Here is a 20,481-nt window from a genome sequence, read left to right as displayed (position 1 = left end):
CCCAGGCGGATCTTCAGGAAGAGATTCTTGGGGAGTGTGTATGTAAGAAGGAATCTTGTCTACTCCTTTCTTCTTCTTCTTCTTCTTCTTCTTCCCTTTAATGGAAATTATCACCAGGTAAGATCCCTCAAAGCCTCCACAGAGCTCACAATGGAGCATCTATGCTTGACACCATCTTGACTCCACCCCCAATTCTGGAGTACCCAACTTCAAAATACCATTTGGAAAGTATGAACTCCCCCTAAAATCATAGGTCAGGAATCTTGGGATACTGCTAGACTCATCACTCACTCTGATCCCACAAATTCAAACAACCTTCAAAAACTGCCTCTATCACCTTTGGCAGCTATGAAATCTCTCTCCATATATTGAAAAGACGAGTATGACCACAGTGGTCCGTGCCATGATAGCATCATGACTACACTACTGTAATGCCTTGTACATTGGCCAAACCAAAAAGAGTTTCTATCAACCCCAACTAAATTCAGAATGCTGTAGCATGACTGATAGAAGGCTGCAAGAGGCGTGACCACATCACACCCTTCTTGCAAAAGCTGCACTAGCTACCAGTACCTTACAAGGCTCAATTTAAAACTCTATGTTTGATTTTCAAGGCCCTCAGACAAAATGGGTCAGGGTACTAAAAACATAAGTTAACCATTTTTCATACCTTTAAGACCGCTAAGGTCCTCTCAAGGATTATCACTATCTGTACAATATCAAAAGAAATTGTACGATGTGATACCCGCCAGTGAGCCTTCACAGGAGTAGCCCTCACGCTCTGGAATTTACTTCTAGAGGGGCTACTAATAACTCGATACTACATTTACTTCAGGAAGCAGGTTAAAGCCTGGCTCTTCTCCCAAGCCTTTACTTCTCCCAAGCCTTTACTATGTAGGGTGACTGCCTATACACCCATTCTGCACCTGGATTAGCTTGCTACACATACTGTAACTTAGATCAGTTCCTTATCTCTTGCTTAACTATACAAAAATATTGCCTTCATTTTAGCTAACCATTAAATTATCCCAATTGATTCTATACCATGCATCTTGTTCCCATCATATATCTGCTCTTGGTCCCTCAGCTATATGGTAAGCCATATTGTAGAAAATCTTTAGCATCATATCTATGTTAGTTGAATGTTAGTTGAATGTTCCAATGCATGCCTATTAGGTGTATCATTAGTATTACGCTAACTTTGTTTTATATCAGTAGTATATTTTTTATACTTTTTCATGGTAGTTCTATTATAAGGTTTCAATTTACTGTTTTCAAGTTTACCTCATTTATTGCATTTATGTTTATTCTTGGTTACTTTACAATTATTATGCTGTTAACAAAATTGTAAGTTTTATGATAAACTGTGCCTTTTATACAGTGCCTTGGATGAATCTCTTCATAAAGGTGGTTCATAAATCCCAATAAATAAATAAATAAATTGAAGATCATAGGCATGTATCCTTAGCCCTAAGGGATCCCCACCCCACCTGAACACACTCTACCAAAGGAACCCCTTTGCATGATGATCCAGCAGCTCCTATATCTAATAGCCCTTTTTAAAATATAAACCATTTTGTAATGTTTGCAGGAAAAGCAGTATATTAAAAGAAATGAACTATAACTATAACCATAACCTTATCCACTGAGATATCCAAAAGGAAGGGGGGGGGGGGGGGAATCCACTTTTGCATTTGCAACTTTTACAAAGCAAACCTTCCAAAACTTTGCTGTTGAGTCTGCTTCTATAATATTAAAAACTACACAAATTTAAGTCCTCCAAATGAACTCATAGAGTTTCCTCAAAGAACCCCAAGTCAGTCTGGTTTTCAAGTTATCCACAATGAATATACATAAGATATATTTGTATGCACGGCTTCCACTGTATGCAAATATATCTCATGTATATTCATTGTGGATCTCTTGAATACTAGATTGGCTTGTGGTTCCCAGAACACTGGGTTAAGATACCCTGGAGCAAATGAGAAACAAATTGTGGAAAAAAACAACTTTTGCTCATCTCATACATCCGTTTCTTGGTGTATGTGTAGCTCATCAGTATCCAAAGTGTGTAAAATTGTATGTTTGGTATAAATATGTATGGGGCTCTTTTACCAAGCTGTGGTAAGCACTAATAAGTACTTACTGGAGCTTAAAATGGTGTACTATGGGACACGCTTGAAACATCCTGCGGTACTTATGACATGTGTGCACACTACCGGAATGCTAAAAATACAATTTATTTTTTCCCTCAGGGGTCTGTCTGGGGGATGGAGAGTGGGTGTGTCTGCACTAATCAGTTAGCGCAGCTGCACTGCGGTATGCTAACTGATTAGTATGGGATTAGCACCTGAGCCCTTATTGCCTACAAAATGGATGGTAGTAAGGGCCCATGCAGTAATAACAAGATTAACATGTGGTCATTAATGCAAATCAGCAATTTTCCATCCACAGCAAAAAGTGGCCTTAGATTGTGGGCAAGACCCGCATAAGGGCACTGTAAAGCCACTTTTTTCCACAGCTTTGTAAAATGGCCCAAAGGGTTTTGGCAGGTGGATGGTGTATGTCCACAATAATGTTCAGTGTATTTATATTTATATATACAACAATATGTAGACTGACAGGACTGTTGGTATTGAATGGTATACTTGCCACAGGTCTAGAAGCTGCTTCCACATATTTGAATATATATATGAGATTTGGTAAAAATGTACTATATTCGTAGGTATGTCAAACTCTATGTTTGTTTATGTGTGTGTGTGTATGTATGTGTGTATGTAACTGTATGCCAAGATTAGATGACTTCATCATTCTGGTGACAGCGTACATACTCCCAAAATTCAATGACAGGGGAAGTAGCATTGGCATTCGCTGAAAAGGTCCCGTTCATAGATTCTTCCACAAACTCCACACAGTTTTCTGCAAGAGAAAAGAGAATCTATAATCAGTACCAATCATTTCTATTTTTTCATACCGTTCACCTCTGGGGTTGACCTAGTGAATGACAGATTGAACTGGAACAGCCTGTTACTTTCACCAGGAGTCTAGATCACGTAGCCAAGGTGACACAGCAAACTAAATTATAGTGAATTTACTGAAAGGGAGATCAAAAGAACCTTTAGAAAACTGATGGCAATATCCCCCTGATATTCAGCACTATTTAACCAGTCAGAAACGGCTGCTGACTGGTTAAATAGTGTTTTTGCATCTAACTGTGAATATTTAGTAGGAGATAACTGCTTATCTCCTGCTGAATATTTGTGGTTAGTGCCTACCATGAAAACAGATATGTCGCACAACTGCAACGCCAGACTGGATAAGATTAATGGTTAAATCGGATCATATAAATAGCAGTCTTACCTTTAACTGCTATAACTGAATATCGGCTCAACTGGTTAAGGGGTCCTTTTACCAAGATGCAGTAAAAAGGGCCCTGCAGTAGCAGAGGTTGTCATTTTTGCCATGCGCCAGGGCCCTTTTTACCTCAGCAGGTAATAAGCCTGAAAAAACACTTACCGCGTGGCCATGTGTGTGTGTGTGGGGGGGGGGGGGGGGGGGGAACGTGTGCGGCACTGCCCGATTACCGTCGGGTAACACCCTGTGGTATATATATTTTTAAAATGCAACAGCACCGCATTGGGTCGGCAGTAGTCCTAGGCTGCGTGCCGCAAGCCTGTTGACATATCTCAGCCCTTTATTAAAAGGGCCCCTAAGTGTTTAGCAGCAAAATAAACCCTGGGTATTCAATGCCAGTTGCAAGAAATGGCCCAATATTGAATATCCAGGTATAAACTTCAAACTGCCCAGAACACGGCAGCTAGACTTATTTATGAGACGCCTAGATTCGAAAGTGCAACACCCCTCCGTATGAAACTTCACTGGCTCCCTATCAGAGAACGAGTCAACCTTAAGGCCATCACACTTTGCAAGATCATCCATGGAGTATCACCAAGTTACATGGTCAATCTATTAAATCTTCCATCCAGAAACAGGTCAACATCTTCACGAACATACCTTAATCTGCATCTTCCCAATTGCAAAGGACTAAAGTACAAAACATATCATGCATCTAACTTCCCCTACCTGGAATCCCAACTCTGGAACACTCTACCCAGATACATTCGATCAACTAGTGAATACCTTCCCTTTAGGAAACTATTGAAAACCCATCTATTCAAACAGATTTACCCGAATGACTTGACCTACCATAAGCAAACATAAGCAACCCATCCATTTACCGGTTCATCTAATCATTAACAACGACTCAGAAATTACCTCCTACCAACCTTATTACCCTCCATGTTCTTCCCCTACCTCTCTTTATCGCTCCACTTCCTTACCTATCCCTATCCTTTCTCTCATACCTCTTTTATCCCATTTACCCCTTGTTCATTTGTTCTACCACATACCTCCTTTGTTGATTCTGATACTACAGATTATACTCTCTTGTTACTATGTAAGCCGCATTGAGCCTGCGATGAGCGGAAAGCGCGGGGTACAAATGTAATAAATAAATAAATAAATAACACTGGCAGTGGGCAGTCAAAGCACTGCCCACCGTTGGCTGAAAATCAGGCCCTATAATCTTCGTGCCTAAATATAAGCACAATTTGTGCACTAAAATTATAAGGGGTTAATATTAAGCATATGGCAGTAAGAGGCTTTTAAGCTGTTCTCACCCATGGATATTCAGGGGCCCTTTTACTAACGCTCGCCGAAAAATGTCCTGCGCTGGTGTAACATAGTAACATGGTAGATGACAGCAGAAAAAGACCTGCACGGTCCATCCAGTCTGCCCAACAAGATAACTCATATTTGCCACTTTTTGTATATACCCTACTTTGATTTGTACCTGTGCTCTTCAGGGCACAGACCGTATAAGTCTGCCCAGCACTATCCCCACCTCCCAAACAACGGCTCTGGCACAGACCGTATAAGGTGCATGTTTGGTTGTGCGCAGGTCCATTTTTCAGCACGCCTGCAAAAAAGGCCTTTTTTGGGGGGAGGAGGCCAAAAATAGATGTGCAGCAAAATTAAAACCAGCGTGCATCCATTTTTGGCCTGATACCTTACCGCCACCCATTCACTTAGCGGTAAGGTCTCACGTGTTAACCGGGCGGTAATCATCAGCACGTGTACACTGCCAATTACCACCAGGTAAGTGCTACGCAGTATAAAATTCCTAGCGCATGTTTTGGACGCACTTCAAACTTGGAATTACTGCCCGGGGCATACAGTAGCTAGGCGGTAGTTCCAATTTGACGCGTCTCAAACATGCACCTACACCAGTTCAGGCCATTTTTCAGTGCACCTTAGTAAAAGGGCCCAATTAAATGCTAGAGACGCCCATAGGATTGTTTAATGCATGCTTGTTTTTAGCGTGCGCTAAAAACGTTTGTGCACTTTTGTAAAAGGGTCCCTATGTTAGTTGCTACTGTATCGCCAGCTATTGACATGGTGTAAGTGGGTGCCCCTGTAGGTGTGTAGATGCTCGTTTATATTAGTCTTCTATAATGGAATCTTGGTGCCCAGATGCCTTTACAGAATTTGCATTCAGCTTACTACATCTAGGTGCCTAACTTTCACAGCCAGTTGTAGAATCGCTTCCTATGCTATTCATTAACTTTTATCAACGGTTTTGTGGAGAGAATCCTGGGGGAAGCAACAACTAGGAATGTGCATTTATTAGTGCACATCTGGTTCATTTTGTGCACCTGAAACTTTTTAGCGCATGCAAATCGATCATATAAGCATATACCAATGAATGAACATTCCACTGATTTGCATGCATAAAAAACAAAATTGTGAGACAAATTGAAAGAAAACTCTAAAAACTGGGAAATGCCTTGGGAAATTTAGCACAAACTGAATTTTCTTTGGGCCGTGCACATCCGTAGCAACAATGCAGGTGGTTGTGCATTTTTAAAACTAAGGGCCCTGTTTACAAAGGTGCGCTTGCAGTTTTAGCCCTCGCTAAAAATTAACGCTTGCTAACCGTGTAGATGCCCATAATATTTCTATGGGCATCTATATGGTTAGCATGTGCTAAAAATGCTAGCACACCTTTGTAAACAGGGCCCTAAAATGTGCTAGTTTTCAGGAAAAAAAAAGAGGAGTGTGGTAGCCGTGTTAGTCCACTCTTAAGGTTATCAATAGAAATCAAACAAAATAAAACATGGAAAAGAAAATAAGATGATACCTTCCTGGAGTAGTGGCTGTAATTCTCTTATGATTTTCACTATGCCAAAACATTTCACAAGACCCCACAGTCATTCACAAAGGAAAAATATTCAACATAGAGGACTATTTTACATGCTCATCTTCCAATGTGGTATATATCATTCAGTGTAAAAAATGTAATGAAGGATGCTATATTGGAGAAACAGGCCAGATGCTTAAGACAAGATTCAATCTGCACAGACATCACATGAAAATAGCCGGTGCCAGTCAAGCCCCCACCCCTGTGGGCCAACACTTCACAAGACCAGAACACTGCACCAGTGATTTCACAGTAAGAATTTTAAAACAATACAGGATCGTAAGACCTTTGAAATAAGAATGATTGAATATTTTGACACACAACAAACAGGACTTAATAAGGATCTGGGTTTTCTAACCCATTATAAACCATAAGCTGTATTTCTCTGTTTATTACCCTCCTCTCACCTACCAACACCCATTCTGTTAGAATATCAATGAAATGCTTTGATGTCCCCATGCATACCTCCTACCCACCCCCATCTGTGGTATCTGTAGTGGTGACAGCGCACAATAAATTACTGCCCTAACTACAAGGCACCATCTAATGCCTGTAACCTACCCATTCTCCATCCATTTCCCACCCCCTTCCATGGAAAGCACTTAGCACTTGAATTAATGTGCAGTAAGGGGGTAATCCTATAAAGTGACCACCAACATTTAGGCACTAAGTACAATGTTCTGGCTATGCACTATTCTATGAAAGGCATCTAATTGTTATGGCACATAGGGGACCTTTACAGAGCGGCAGTAAGCCCAATGCAGGCTTACCACTCACTATTCTGGAACTACCGCTGGCCCAACGAGGCCGCCAGTGGTAGTTCTGGGTCGAGTACCCACCATTTCCAGGGGGGAAAAACCCTGGAATGGTTAGCGTGGTGGTAACCCGGCAGTAATCTGGGATCACTGCGCTCTGCCCGGTTACCGCCAGGTTACCACGAGAGCCCTTACTGCCACCTCAGTGGGTGGCATTAAGGGCTCCCCACTAAATGGCCACGTTGTAAGAGTTTTCTTATCACATGGCCATTTGTTTTGGGGTATTTTTTACCCGCTGCAGTAAAAAGTGCTCTGGTGTGAGTTAAAAACAGCACCCGCCGCTACCGCAGGATCCTTTTTCATGCAGTTTGGTAAAAGGACCCCATAGTTTGATGGTGGGTGTTCACATCATTGAAGTCTGAGCAGACCATGGATGGGGGCATACAGGTATGTGCATGAAGTGCAGAATACTATAATTCACATGCATGTTTTAGCAATTTAGAAGCGAGTGTTTACACCAACTCTATGTCTGTCATAGGTGGCCAAGTCTAAATTATAGTGTATATTTTACCTGTTATGCTAATACCCATAAAGGAAAGTACACTTCTACTTTCCTTTATGGAAAAGGCTCAACATAGATGCAATGTTATAGAATTGACATGAAACAAGGTAATCTTATAACTGGCTGCCCATAACTAGGATCCCAGAGGGCACCTGGTAAGAGCTTATTGTATAAAGGAATGTAGATGCTTACTTTCCTGTATAGAATACTAGTGGAGGAGTAGCCTAGTGGTTAGAGCACCAGTCTTGACATTCACAAGTGGCTGGTTTAAATCCCACTGCTGCTCCTTGTGATCTTGGGAAAGACACTTAATCCTCCATCGCCTCAGGTACAAAATCAGATTGTGAGCTCTCCAGGGACAGAGAAATACCCAGTGCACCTGAATGTAACTCACCTTGAGCTACTACTGAAAAAGGTGTGAGCAAAATCCAAATAAATAAATAGTGTAACACATAAGTAGGAGTTCAGTCCATGCCTCACCAAGTCTCCACCTATATAGGTGTCTACCTATAAAATCTGTACTTTGAAAGATACTTGCATATTTACTTTATAATATGAAATATCTATCGATGCAATTATTATAAAAAATAAAGAATTAAAAACTCAATATTATAATACAGAAAACATACAAAATGTGAAGTTGAGCTCCATTGATAAATCTATTGAAAATATTTGGTGAATAACAATGTATGATAATTCTTCTCTTATCTAATATTGAAAGGCAAAGCATTCCATAATTTAAGTACAGCTATATTGAACAACTTAGAATGAGATGAAGCCAAGTGGGCAGACAAAACAGAAGGAAGGTCAAGCTTGTTGACATGAATTGAATAAATAGATACCAGGTTTTGGCCTACTTTTCAATAAAAATATTAAATTAACTGGACAGTTGCCATACAGTACCATAAAAGCAAGATAACAGATTTTAAGCTCCACATGAGTGGCAACTGGCAGCCAATGTAGATTCATTAGTAGTGAAGTAGCTCTTTCATACCAGGACTTATGCCTAATGATCTTAGCTGCTGTATTCCATCATAATTGTAATCTGGCTAGCAAATTCTTGGAAGCCTCAAACAAAGATAATTATAATAGTCAAAACATGAAAAGATAAATGCATGGACCAACTTCTAAATCTTCTAAATCTAAATCTTCTAAAGAGATGTACCCCTGAATCTGCCACAAAACCTGAATTTTAGAAAACAAATGTTGAACCTGGGGTCCCCTTTCCATCTCAGAGTCAATCAGCACTCCCAAGCTTCTAACCACCCCTTGCTGAGGAATACATTCACCATTGAATAGTGGGCCTGATGAAGGTAGGGGATTTACTACCCACCCAAAGTAATGTTATATGAAAGCCTCACTGAACTGAAACTATGTTTTTGGATAATTGTGGGTTATAAGATCGAGTAAGTAAATAAATTAAATAAATAATGAAATTAAATAAATAATGTCTTTGCAATATTTATTTATTTATTTATGACATTTGTATCCCACATTATTCCAAACAGGATTGGGTTCAATGTGGCTCACATGCCATAAAAACTGTAACTTTTTACAGATAAGGAATAATCCACATTTACTGAGATGTTATGGCTAGAGTACTAGTTAAGTAGGAACAGATAAGAATACTAGGTAACATTAGTTTACTGTCTTTTAGCAAGAGAGGTGTGTAGCAGAAAGGCATTTAATAATTTACAAAATCTCAAATAATTATCTATACATCTTAAGTGTTTAGGTAAAGAATTTCATAATTTAACTTAAATAAATTAGCTGTCAACCATGCAGAAATATGCTTGCAACAATTAGCCAAAATATGATAAGTATCATCAATGGATGTATTAACTGAAAAAACAAATGTACTTTTCCCTATGTGAATTTTGATGGATTTTCAAAACAAAAGTATGTATGCTTTTTCGCTTTCAAATTTTTTCTTGGAAAAACTTGTGTACACATTTAACCTGATATTCGGTGTGCATAATTTGTTGAGACAAAACAAAAGCATGCATTTGAAAATATGTATGTACTTCCAAACCCCATCCCAATCGATTTTTGTGCACACTGCTAAGTTAATGCACACCTCTACTACTACTACTACTACTTATTACAAAAAATTTCTATAGCATTACTAGATGTATGCAGTGCTGAACACATTATGGGTTGAATTCTATATATGGTGCTGAAAAAAATCAGTGCAGAAAAAACTCTATTCTATAAGCCATGCTTAAAGTTAGACGCGGTTTATAGAATAGCGCTTGTGCCCTTGAATCGCACCTAACTTTAGGCGCCGCCATTTGTACCAACTGAAATGTGGTGCAAATGTATGTGCCCACATTAGGCGTGTATCCCCCCTCATTCTATAACAACTTGTCTAAATGATAGAAATCCCCCCATTCTGTCCATGAACCTCCCATTTCTGTGGGGATGTACAGCATCGAAATCCAGATAGCACCCAGCATTAAATATTTAGGTATATGTGCCAGAGAGCAGCTGTAAATCCCAACCAGTAGCATAGCTTCTCCGCCTGCCATCCCCACCCCCACCTTAAAATCGTCTCAGCGTCTTCACTCGGCAGGTACAATGAAAATGTTAGGTCATACATGTGTGTTCTTTTTATGAAATGTGGAATACATATGTATATTTTTGGCCATTCCAAACCACACCCTAATCAAGTTCCCTTGCAATTTCTACATATCATGGACATCCATGTATAAATTAAGTCATTTCTTAAATCTCCATTTTTACACAGATGTTGTGCCCACATATAAATGCCAGAATCTCAATGTGGAAATTGCAAACACAGCATCTAAGATAACCACCTAAATTTCCATTTAGCCTGTTCTCCTCTTTTTTCTGCACCCTTCCATGCTTTCCTATGCTACCACATGACCTCCTTAAATTTGTCTAATAAACCATTTATAAGTCCCCCACAAGCATACACTATTACAAGATAGACTCTTGTTGGTAGCATAAGATAATATTCTAGCCTAGTCTATTCCAGAGGTCATTCTCTAGTGGTCTATCACAGACTTTAGTTCAATGAGACACATATAATTTGGTGCCCAAATTTAGTGAAAAGTCTATTTCTTAGTTCTTTCTCTGATTTATAGTAAGTCCATCTTCATGAGATGATGCATCTAGATGCTACCTAATGATTAGTCAGGAAGTAGGGTCTTTACCCACTTAGCATTATACAATTCCTACCTGTGAACTACACCTTCCAAGTAAATAATAATACATATTTCCTAACGGAGTAATTGTTGTTAAACATGACAAATATGCATAGTTCAGTGCATTTAGCAATCTTTTGCTTTACCATCTCTCCTTATCTACTGATGACACTTCCTCATATCTCTTCTTCCCTGCCCTTAGCCTTTCCCCTTATTCCCAGACCCTTCTTTTACATCTCTTCACCCTTCCCACCCCTTCCACTCCTCTTTCCCAATATTTTCCCCTCCCCTCCCCTCACATCTCTCATCTCCCTCTTTTCTATCACTTTCTTATCCATCTGTCTTCTCCCCCTTTCCCCAGCTCTCTTCTTCCCCTACCTGACTCTCCTTTCCATCTCCTTCCTCTGTTTCTCTCTCTGCTTTCTAGCACTCCTCTCTCTTCCTAAGTCCTTCCTACAAAGCTACCCAAGCCCCCATGCCTCCTAGCTCCAGTGTGGGTGACCAACCAAGGAATAAAGAACAGTAGTGCTGTAAGCTGCCTGCTCTGACTCTGCCACACAGACATTGGAGTACTGCCCTGCAGGCTACAGGAACGCAGAGCCTGCACAGTGCTACTAGTCCTCATGGTCCTCTTCTCCCTCTACGTATATAAAGCATATTGTTTCAAAGTGGAAGCCTGCAAATGAGTGAAAGAAAAAGACCACAGGGTAGGGACCATCAGCATTGCACATGATCTGAGTTCCTGTGGCATGCATTGTGCTAATTGCTGCATTATCAGTGCCACAGAGAAAGCTGGAGAGTAGGTAGCATAAAGCATTGATACTTCTGCCTCCGGTGGAGGGGCAATTCTTTTCTTGTAGCCCCCCCTTGCCTCCTTAGTGATGTGACTGTTTTTTAATAATAATAATAATTATTATTATTATTATGTTTCTAAAATCGGGGGAACTTGAATGTAAGAAACCTCCCCCCCCCCCCCCCCCCAAGATGCTGTGAACACAGTCTTGGCCAACCCAGAAACTTGGGCTGGGAGTTAAACCCAGGTCTCCTTCTGCATGGTAGTGCACAGTACCACCATTGAGCCTGCAGGCTAGCCCAGGACTATGGTCAGGGAAAGAAAGCCTGGGTGATTCTGAATGAAAACCCATGATGTTATAGCCAAGCAGAAGCAGGTTCTGATTCAGTAGAAAACCTCAAGAACCAGGAAACAAAACCTGCCAAGTCAAAAAATGGGAACTAAGAAGAGCTGATTTAAGCAAAACATTCTAACAGAAACCTGTTATGACATGACTGCAAATTATAAAAGGAATGTTATCCACAGGCAAAATAAAAATAAAACAAAACATTAACAGCCAACCATTTAAACGCATTTATTTGTGTAGTAGCAGTGGATAAATACTACCCGCTTAGCATTATACAATTCCTACCAATGAACTACACCTTCCAAGTAAATAATCATACATATTTCCTAACGGAGTAATTGTTGTTAAACATGACAAATATGCATAGTTCTTGAGGTCATTCACTGATTTTTCAACAGCATTACTTTGAGAATGTTGCTGAAAATCATTATAGACTATCCTAGCATTATCCAGGAAGACAGGGGGTGGAACTGGAAAATATCCAAATATTTAGGACTGGCATCCAGATAACTATCTGGATAACTCAGAACAGCAAAAAAGCTGTTTGGATAGTTATCCAGATACTTGCGCTGGATATCACTATTATCTAGATAATAACAGAATTCAGCACCAATATCTGGTTAATGGCCGGCACTGAATATTCAGGTAAATGTTTAAAGCACAACTGGCATTTAACAGAAATGCTGACCAAGCAGTTTAAATATTGATCCATAAGAGAATGTAGAATCAGAACTGAAAGTTCATGCGTGCATTGAGGTATATAGTAAGCAGGATTGGATTAATTTGTCTCTACGACATGGCATTATTGATAACCCTACTATACAGAAAGCACATCACTGGCATAAAACTAAGCAGCTAACCATTTCAGTGATTTATTTTAAGTTGAAAGAAAAAAATTATAAACTGAATAAGAACGCAATACAGGAGATGATAACACAATATGGAAAATATTATTAATAAAAAAGAAAAGAAAAAGGAATACGAAAAGGCCATTATAAAAACAGTGCTGGGCTATCCTAAATATACCTAAACCATATAAAGAGGCTTCAATGGCAAGCTTGCAATAGTCCTACACCAACCAATTACAACAACAACAATACACAAAATAGAAATATGTTAGAGCTCTCTACATACAGCATGAAAGAAATTCTTCCTAATCTTCTTTGAAAGGGTAAATAAGACTCTTTTAGTATCACTTTTTTATGCCTCTACTGAATGGTAATGTTGGGTTTTACTGTGTAAGTTTCTTGGTCCATTGAGTAATATTGTTGTATTGGTGGTTTATGTGTTTTAATCATCGTAAAGCACTGTGATACTAATCTGGAGGGCAGTATAGTAAAATTTTAATATCAGAGTGTGGGTGGCTCTTCTGATATCCAGATCTTGCAAAATAACTAGCCACTAGTACATCTGCCTTTAGGAAATATTTTTGGAAATCCAATAATGTTGGAATCCTATGTAGCCAGCTATTAAAATCTTCTGAATATATGTAGATCTGCTTCAATTTGGTAACTAATTTCTTTCTAGAATATGTTAATGAATTGTGCAGCAATTAGGAAAGCAGGACTGAAATTGACTGGATTCCACATTTAATACAGTTATGACATGTCATTACTCCCATTCTGTATGCTCTACTTGGCATAATTCTTAAAAAATAAAAATAAAGGCAAAGTATCGGTTGAATTTCTTTATAACAGATTGAAGGGGATGCTTTCAATGTTTTAGCTGGGATTTTGAGATTGACTTATCTCATGCTGCCATCTAGCTACTAGTTCCCCCCATCATCCAACTCAGCTAAATTGAATATCATAAAGGGCAAGATCTTATTGCTAAACCTAGATCAGATCCATTACAGCAATTCTGTCCATATTCAAGAGAGACTGAGCACCATATCTGAACCAGCATTTCTGACCCTTCAGGGGGAAGCACACCTAGCCAGTTAGGTTTTCAGGGTTGCCACAATGAATATGCATAATATCAACCTCAGTACTGCCTCAAATGTCTCCTAGAAAATAATACACTTGTCTTTGTGATGCAGATTATGCAGGCCAAACTACTCCTTCTCTGTTTATAAAAGTTTAGAAATTTAATATAACTACATAAGAAAGAAGTTAATGTCTAGTACAGGGATTCCAAAACCTGTCCTGGAGACCACACAGCCAGTTGGATTCTCATGATATCCACAATGAATAAGCATAAGATGAATTTGCATAAACTGGAGGCTCAAGATATGCAAATTTATCTCACATCTCACATTTATTTAATATACAGTGAATAAAAACATCTAGGTGGTTTACATAAAAGTAATAAGTTAAAAAAGGGAAAGAAGTAGGAAAGAAACAATAGGAGGCCTAGGTTACAATAACAAAGCAAATTTAGTCTAGACAGAGGTCTATATTTTATTGAATATAAGGTGTACAAGGAAGGGAAGTAGTGTGAAGTAGACATACTAGAGTGAAACATTTTACTGCCAGGGAGCTCAGAAGTGAACGGATTATAGGGTGTATCATTAGGCTTTAGAAGAAAATGCCTCAGAAAAAAATATGCCTTGTAATTTAGCAATGATAATTCTAGTCTCAAATCAACAGGGATGGTATTCCAGAGTGAAGGGGCAACTACAGCAAAACCTGATGTGTGTGAGCTAAAGATGAGCAAATTTGGAGATGGAAATATACAACGAGCAAATTTTGTTGGGATGAGCTCATGAATCACATTGGTGAAAAAGGATAAGAGATCTATTCAGGAATTGTGGTAGTATTTGATGAAGGATTTGAAAAGTCATAATGAGAATCTTATAGTGAGAAATAGGAAGCCAGTGTTTGCTCACAAGAAGAGGGCCAACACTATCCAATATCTTAGTACCAAGAATTAGTTTAACTGCAGTGTGTAAGTGACGGACATCTTGGAGAATAGAATCTCATGCATATTCATTGTTGACATCTGCAAACACAATGGGCTATGGATCTTCAGGACAGTTTTGGGAAGCCTTGCTCTAGTAGTAATTATTGAATGAAGAGAAAATTGTTTCTGGACCAGAAAATAATCAAAGATAAAATCTGTCCCTAAAGGGACTCTGTGGTAAGGATGCTAAAAACTTTCTTCTGAAGCCAAAATGTAGTCCATACAGAAAAATGATTTATTACTTCCTTCCTCTACTGGTTTCTGTTACAAGATTTTCTAGGATGGAATTGAATATTTACAACAAATTATAAAAAAAGAAAGCAAGAATAATTCTTACTATTAAAATGTAGTGTTCACCTCTGGAACCAATTAATTTTATACAGAGAAAATTTATGACTTTGGATAGCAGTAAATATGGGTAGGGAGCAAGGAGGTCCACTGAAGCTGGAATGAAGTCTGCAGGCAAAATAATTTTACAGTCTGAAATTAAAATAAGCTCTTCATATATTTTAGAAAAGAAGGGGATAGTAGTATTTGGAGACTATACCACCCAAAACAGCAAATGCTTTCCACCCATGTTTCCCAACAGTATGACATTTCTGCTATGATCGCCATCTTCTACAGAGATGCCAAGTTACCCAGTTCCAGGCTGAGGATTTTGGGACTGTCCTGGATTTATAATCCCCATCCTAGTGCATTATGGGACTTCCAGCACTGATTTCAATGGGCAGACTGAGGCATTACAAATCCCATAATACTTTGGCATGTAAGTTCAATACCAGGATTGTCCAAAAAGTCTCCAGCCTGGAACTGGGCAACTTTGCACCTCTGCTTGTATAATCTTCATAAATAGGGTTGCCATATGGCTCCAGAAAAAAAGAGGACAGATTTAGCCAGTCTGGGTTTTACTTCCATTCCTTCACCCTTAAGGGCTATTATAGTGGTATACAGTTGGGGGTAGTAGATTTTGTGTGGGTTTTGGAGGGCTCAGCAGACAAAATAAGGGAATAATGGTGAGATGTGTACCTGGGAGCATTTATATGAAGTTTACAGCTATGCCCCCTAGAGTGTCCCATTGCTTTCATGGGAAGGCTGGGGACCAGTCTGCTAAAAATTCTGGCCCCTCCTACATCCTAATGGCTTGATTTTGTGCATTTTTAGCTTCCTGTGGGTTTTTATTTTAAATGGCCTAAAAAGATTAATGAACAAAATACAAAACGTTGCTCAAATCGGTATTTTTGAAAAAAAAAAGATACGATTGTTTTCTTTTTTCAAAAATGGGTATATTTCCTACTTGAATTTGGTATGTTTAGCACAAAATGTCCAAAGTGCATCTTAGAAGCACTATCGAAAATGCTTCTGACTTTATCCATTTTACCCACTTGGAGAAGGGTATTAATCAGCTCATGGTTTTATACAGATAAATGTGGACCTCTTATAAATTGCACTAGATTAGAGTCCCAATATGTTTGATGCTAACATCTGCATCAAAAACTTGTGAAATCATTGTGAACTATCTGGACATCTGACATGGCTCAAAAATCTGAGAGGAAAAGGGTAAATAAAATCAGGGAAAAAGGGGGGGGGGGGGACAAAACCACACAAATAAACAAAAAGAAGGTAAATGCAAAGAAAGAAGAAATACAAACTTATGACTAAACATCCCCAACCCCAAAACCAATTTAAAAATATTATAAAATTATTAAAAAGGGAAACACTTTTACCTTAAGACAGTGTCTGCTGACTGTGCTCAAGGAGAGACTAGCCCATTAAGATAATAGATTGGGAACAACAGATGGGAGAATTGAGAGGTTTGGAAACTGCACTAATGAAGGATAGAGAAGCTATGAGTTATAAAGTGGAACATCTGGAAAATCAAGTAAGGAAGAACTGAGGATTTTGAATTTACCTAAATCTGCATTGATTTCCCCTTTGGATTTATTTTGGAAATATCTTCAGGAAATTCTTTTCATTAAAACTGAATCTATTCTGTCCATTGTAATAGCATAATATCTATCAGTAGGAAATAGATTGGGAAGTTCTACTCCAGTAAAACATGAGAAAGCAGCGTCTCCTACATTGGATGTAACTCCATTTTTGGAAAGTTCTTTGAATACAATTATGGAGAAACAAGCCAGATCCTAAGAAGAAATTTAATCTACGTGGAGGGGCATAATCGAACGTCGCCGGCGAACTAGATCGCAGGCAATCTATTTTGGTGGCAGCGCTACAGCTGGCCGGAACTGTATTATCGAAAAAGATGGCCGGCCATCTTTTTTTTTGATAATACGGTTTAGCCCGGCCAAATGCCAGAGTTCACCGGGGTTGAGATGGCCAGATTTGTTTTTCAGCGATAATGGAAAAAAATCCCGGCAATCTCCAACCTGGCGACATCCAAGGCATTTGGTCGTGGGAGGAGCCAGCATTTGTAGTGCACTGGTCCCCCTCACATGCCAGGACACCAACTGGGCACCCTAGGGGTCAGTGCAGTGGACTTCAGAAAAAGCTCCCACATGCATAGCTCCCTTACTTTGGGTGCTGAGCTCCCCAACCCCCCCCCCCCCCAAAAAAAAACCCACTACCCACAAATGTACACTACTGTAGCTCTTAGGGGTGAAGAGGGCAACTACATGTGGGTACAGTGGGTTTTGGAGGGCTCCCATTACCAGCACAAGTGTTACAGGTAGGGGGGGATGGGCCTGGGTCCGCCTGCCTTAAGTGCACTGCGGTACACACTAAAAGTGCTCCAGGAACCTGCATACACGCAGGCCTCTAGGACTTGTTGCTGCTGTATAACCTTGGCACACCAGTTGACACCTGAAGACTAATTTCTTTGAAAAAGTCCTTTATTTGAATAAGCACGTTTACTCACAGTTAACTGCAGATCAGAGGTTGTGCCCCACTGGCAAAGAGTCTCCCTGGTACTGAGATTACCAGTAGGTCAGAGCTAGCAGAATGGTGTACTAAAAGGAAATTTTAAAACAATCCGGGAACGTAAGACCTTTGAAGTCAAAATGCTGAAATATTTTGACACCCACCAGACAGGACTTAACAACAAGGTACAAAGAAAGACAACCTTTATATGATAAAGGGGATGAAATGGCTCCCCTATAAAGAAAGGCTAGAGCTTTTCAGCTCAGAAAAAAATGATTAAGAGGAAATATGAAATAGATTTACAAAACCATAAGTGGGCAGAACACTAACCCCCATGTTTACTAAGCCGCTAGTAGCTACGGTGTGCTAATGCCTGTTTTTAGGCTGCTTGTATCCCTTCCCAAATTAGCATGAACCAGCCATTCTCAACTGGGAGGGGTAAAAGAAACCAATGCTACATACATATGAGAAAGTATATTCTATTCACTTACCAAATACAATAGTTTCTCATGAGAGATCAATACAGTTACATAAAAAGCTGCTTACTGTCTGCATCTCTGAAATACTCTTCTGAGACGGTGGCTTATATCGTTTGTTTCAGACAATGATTTACATGACTCTTTTTCTGCAAACTATCCTTCTCATAGATTATTATCTGGTTCCCTTAAGCTGTTAGACCACATTCTTTTGTTGTTTGTACTAGTTTCTTTCCCAAGCCTGCCTTGCCTGTAAGGGTATCATAAATACCAGAGATCATAAATTCCAGAGTCATACAGACTTATCAATCTCTGGCTTTTTAACCCATTCCGTAATGCATATCTGTGCTCATAATTCTACATGCCGACACAGCCCATTCACTGATTATCTCTTGGAGTGAGCAAGCAGGAATAAATTTATTTGTTGGAATCTGCCAAGTATTTTCTAGTGCTATGGATTGGCCACTGTTGGACTCAGTGGTTCTTTAATCTGACCCATTGTGTCACATCTTATGTTCTTATTCCTCACCAAGATCTGTCCGTTCAAGGGCTCCAATGTTTATGTTTATTAAAACACTCGATATCCTGCTATTACTACGCACAAGCAATGATAGAATTTGAAAAAAATGACAGGTAAAATTTAAGAAAGACACAGACCAGTCACACTGCGAGATATATGAAATCAACAATCACAATCCATACCATGACCGCTGAAACAACGCAAGCCTTTCCAGATTCAGGGGCAATTTGCAGGCCAATAAAGGCCAATTCAAAGAAATGAGTTTTCAAAAGGGCCTTAAATTTAGGGAAAGGCAGTTTGGACCTAAGATGAGGTGGTAAGTTATTCCAAAGAAAGGACAACAGAAAGAAAAAAGCAGAAGTGTAAGTGGACTCGAAGTGAGCTAGTTTAGGGGAGGGAAGCGCCAATCAGTGGGAATCAAGTGAACACAATGAACAGGAAGGGGTATAAGGAACTGAATTGTACAAGATGAGAGATAAGATGGAGAACCGAGGTGGAGTGCTTTATGAATGAGACATAGGATTTAAACCAATGTCTGTATTGAATAGGTAACCAAAGCAAGCAAATAAAAAGTGGGACAATGTGGTTAAATCTCTTTGCTTTAAATAGAAATCTAGCAGTGGAATTGTGAAGAGTTTGCAGATGAAGAAGATAAGAAGAGATTCCACAGTAAACTATGTTACAATAGTCAAGTCGGGATATGACAAAAGCATGGATGAGAGTATGAAGTGAAGCAAAATCTAAGTATTGACTAATGGAGCGAATGTGTCGTATCCAATAGAAAACTTTTCTTATCACCTGGAATACATGAAGATCAAAGGAGAGTTTAGAACCAATAATAACACCTAGAAAGCACAATGAACTGACTGAATATCAAATAATGAAAGTGGAACTGAGGGAGCAGGAAGTGAACCAGAGATCCAAAAGGCTATAGTTTTAGATGGGTTAAGAACCATTCTATGGAGGGTAAGCCAATTTGAGAAAGAATGCAGACAAGTCTGAAATGGTGAGAACTCAGGATTATTAGGTAAGACTTAATAGATCAACAAAATATCATCTGCACAATCCTGTATGATGACGGCTAATGGACTGAGAAAGATGTTAGTAGTGGAGATAAAATAGAGCCTTGTGGCACTCTGTAATTTAAGAACAGAGTGAAAGAGGTTAACGAGGAGGTAGAAAATGAAAAACATCTGTCAGAGAGATATGATGTAAACCAACTGAGAACAGAACCATCTAAACCAATAGATTGAAGGTGAGTAAGAAGAAGAGAGTGATCAATCAAATCGAACGCAGTAGAAAGATCAAGAGAAGCAAGGAGTACTATTTTGCCAGAGTTGAGATAAGAATGTAATTCACTGATTAAAGCAGTCAATGTAGTTCATGTACTTTGAGCAGCATGAAACCCTGTTTGACAAGAGTGTAAAATGTGGTGCCCGTCTGTGAACTGAAGTAGTTGATCGAAGACTATACGTTCAGTGATTTTTCGACAGGAAACTCGGGTTGGAAATAGGATGGAACTGCTCAGAAAGAAGGGGGGGGGGTTAAGGGAAGGATTCTTAAGAATAGGCATAATGACTGCTTTCTTCCAGGAGAGTGGAATTAAACTGGTTGAAAGATTGAGACTAACCAAATGCAAAGATAAGAGAAGGAAACCATGTCCGGCAATCTTTAACCGACTTGAGGGAAGGGGGTCTAATGAAGAGGTGGTAAGATGCATACCAGAAAGGGTGACTGTCAGCTGAGTAAGGGAGGGAATAGTAAAGGTGAACCAAATACCTCTGCCAACAGGGGAAGCTGAAGAGAGGATTGGAGGTGAGAGGGAGGA

General features: G+C 39.4%; 1 protein-coding gene across 2 annotated transcripts in view; it reads right to left on the bottom strand.

Annotated features, from left to right (window-relative positions):
* The window catches only part of LOC115477153 (sodium- and chloride-dependent betaine transporter-like), a 165,342-nt gene that overhangs the window by 73,090 nt on the left and 71,771 nt on the right, over positions 1-20,481 (bottom strand). For both annotated transcript variants that reach the window (XM_030213790.1, XM_030213791.1), the window contains exon 5: positions 2,832-2,919. In XM_030213790.1, coding sequence (XP_030069650.1) covers positions 2,832-2,919 — 88 coding nt within the window. The remainder of the gene's footprint in view (positions 1-2,831; positions 2,920-20,481) is intronic.

This window comes from Microcaecilia unicolor, chromosome 9 (assembly GCF_901765095.1).
Source record: "Microcaecilia unicolor chromosome 9, aMicUni1.1, whole genome shotgun sequence".
Classification (NCBI taxonomy): domain Eukaryota; kingdom Metazoa; phylum Chordata; class Amphibia; order Gymnophiona; family Siphonopidae; genus Microcaecilia; species Microcaecilia unicolor.
This window is presented reverse-complemented; position numbering and strand designations above follow the sequence as displayed.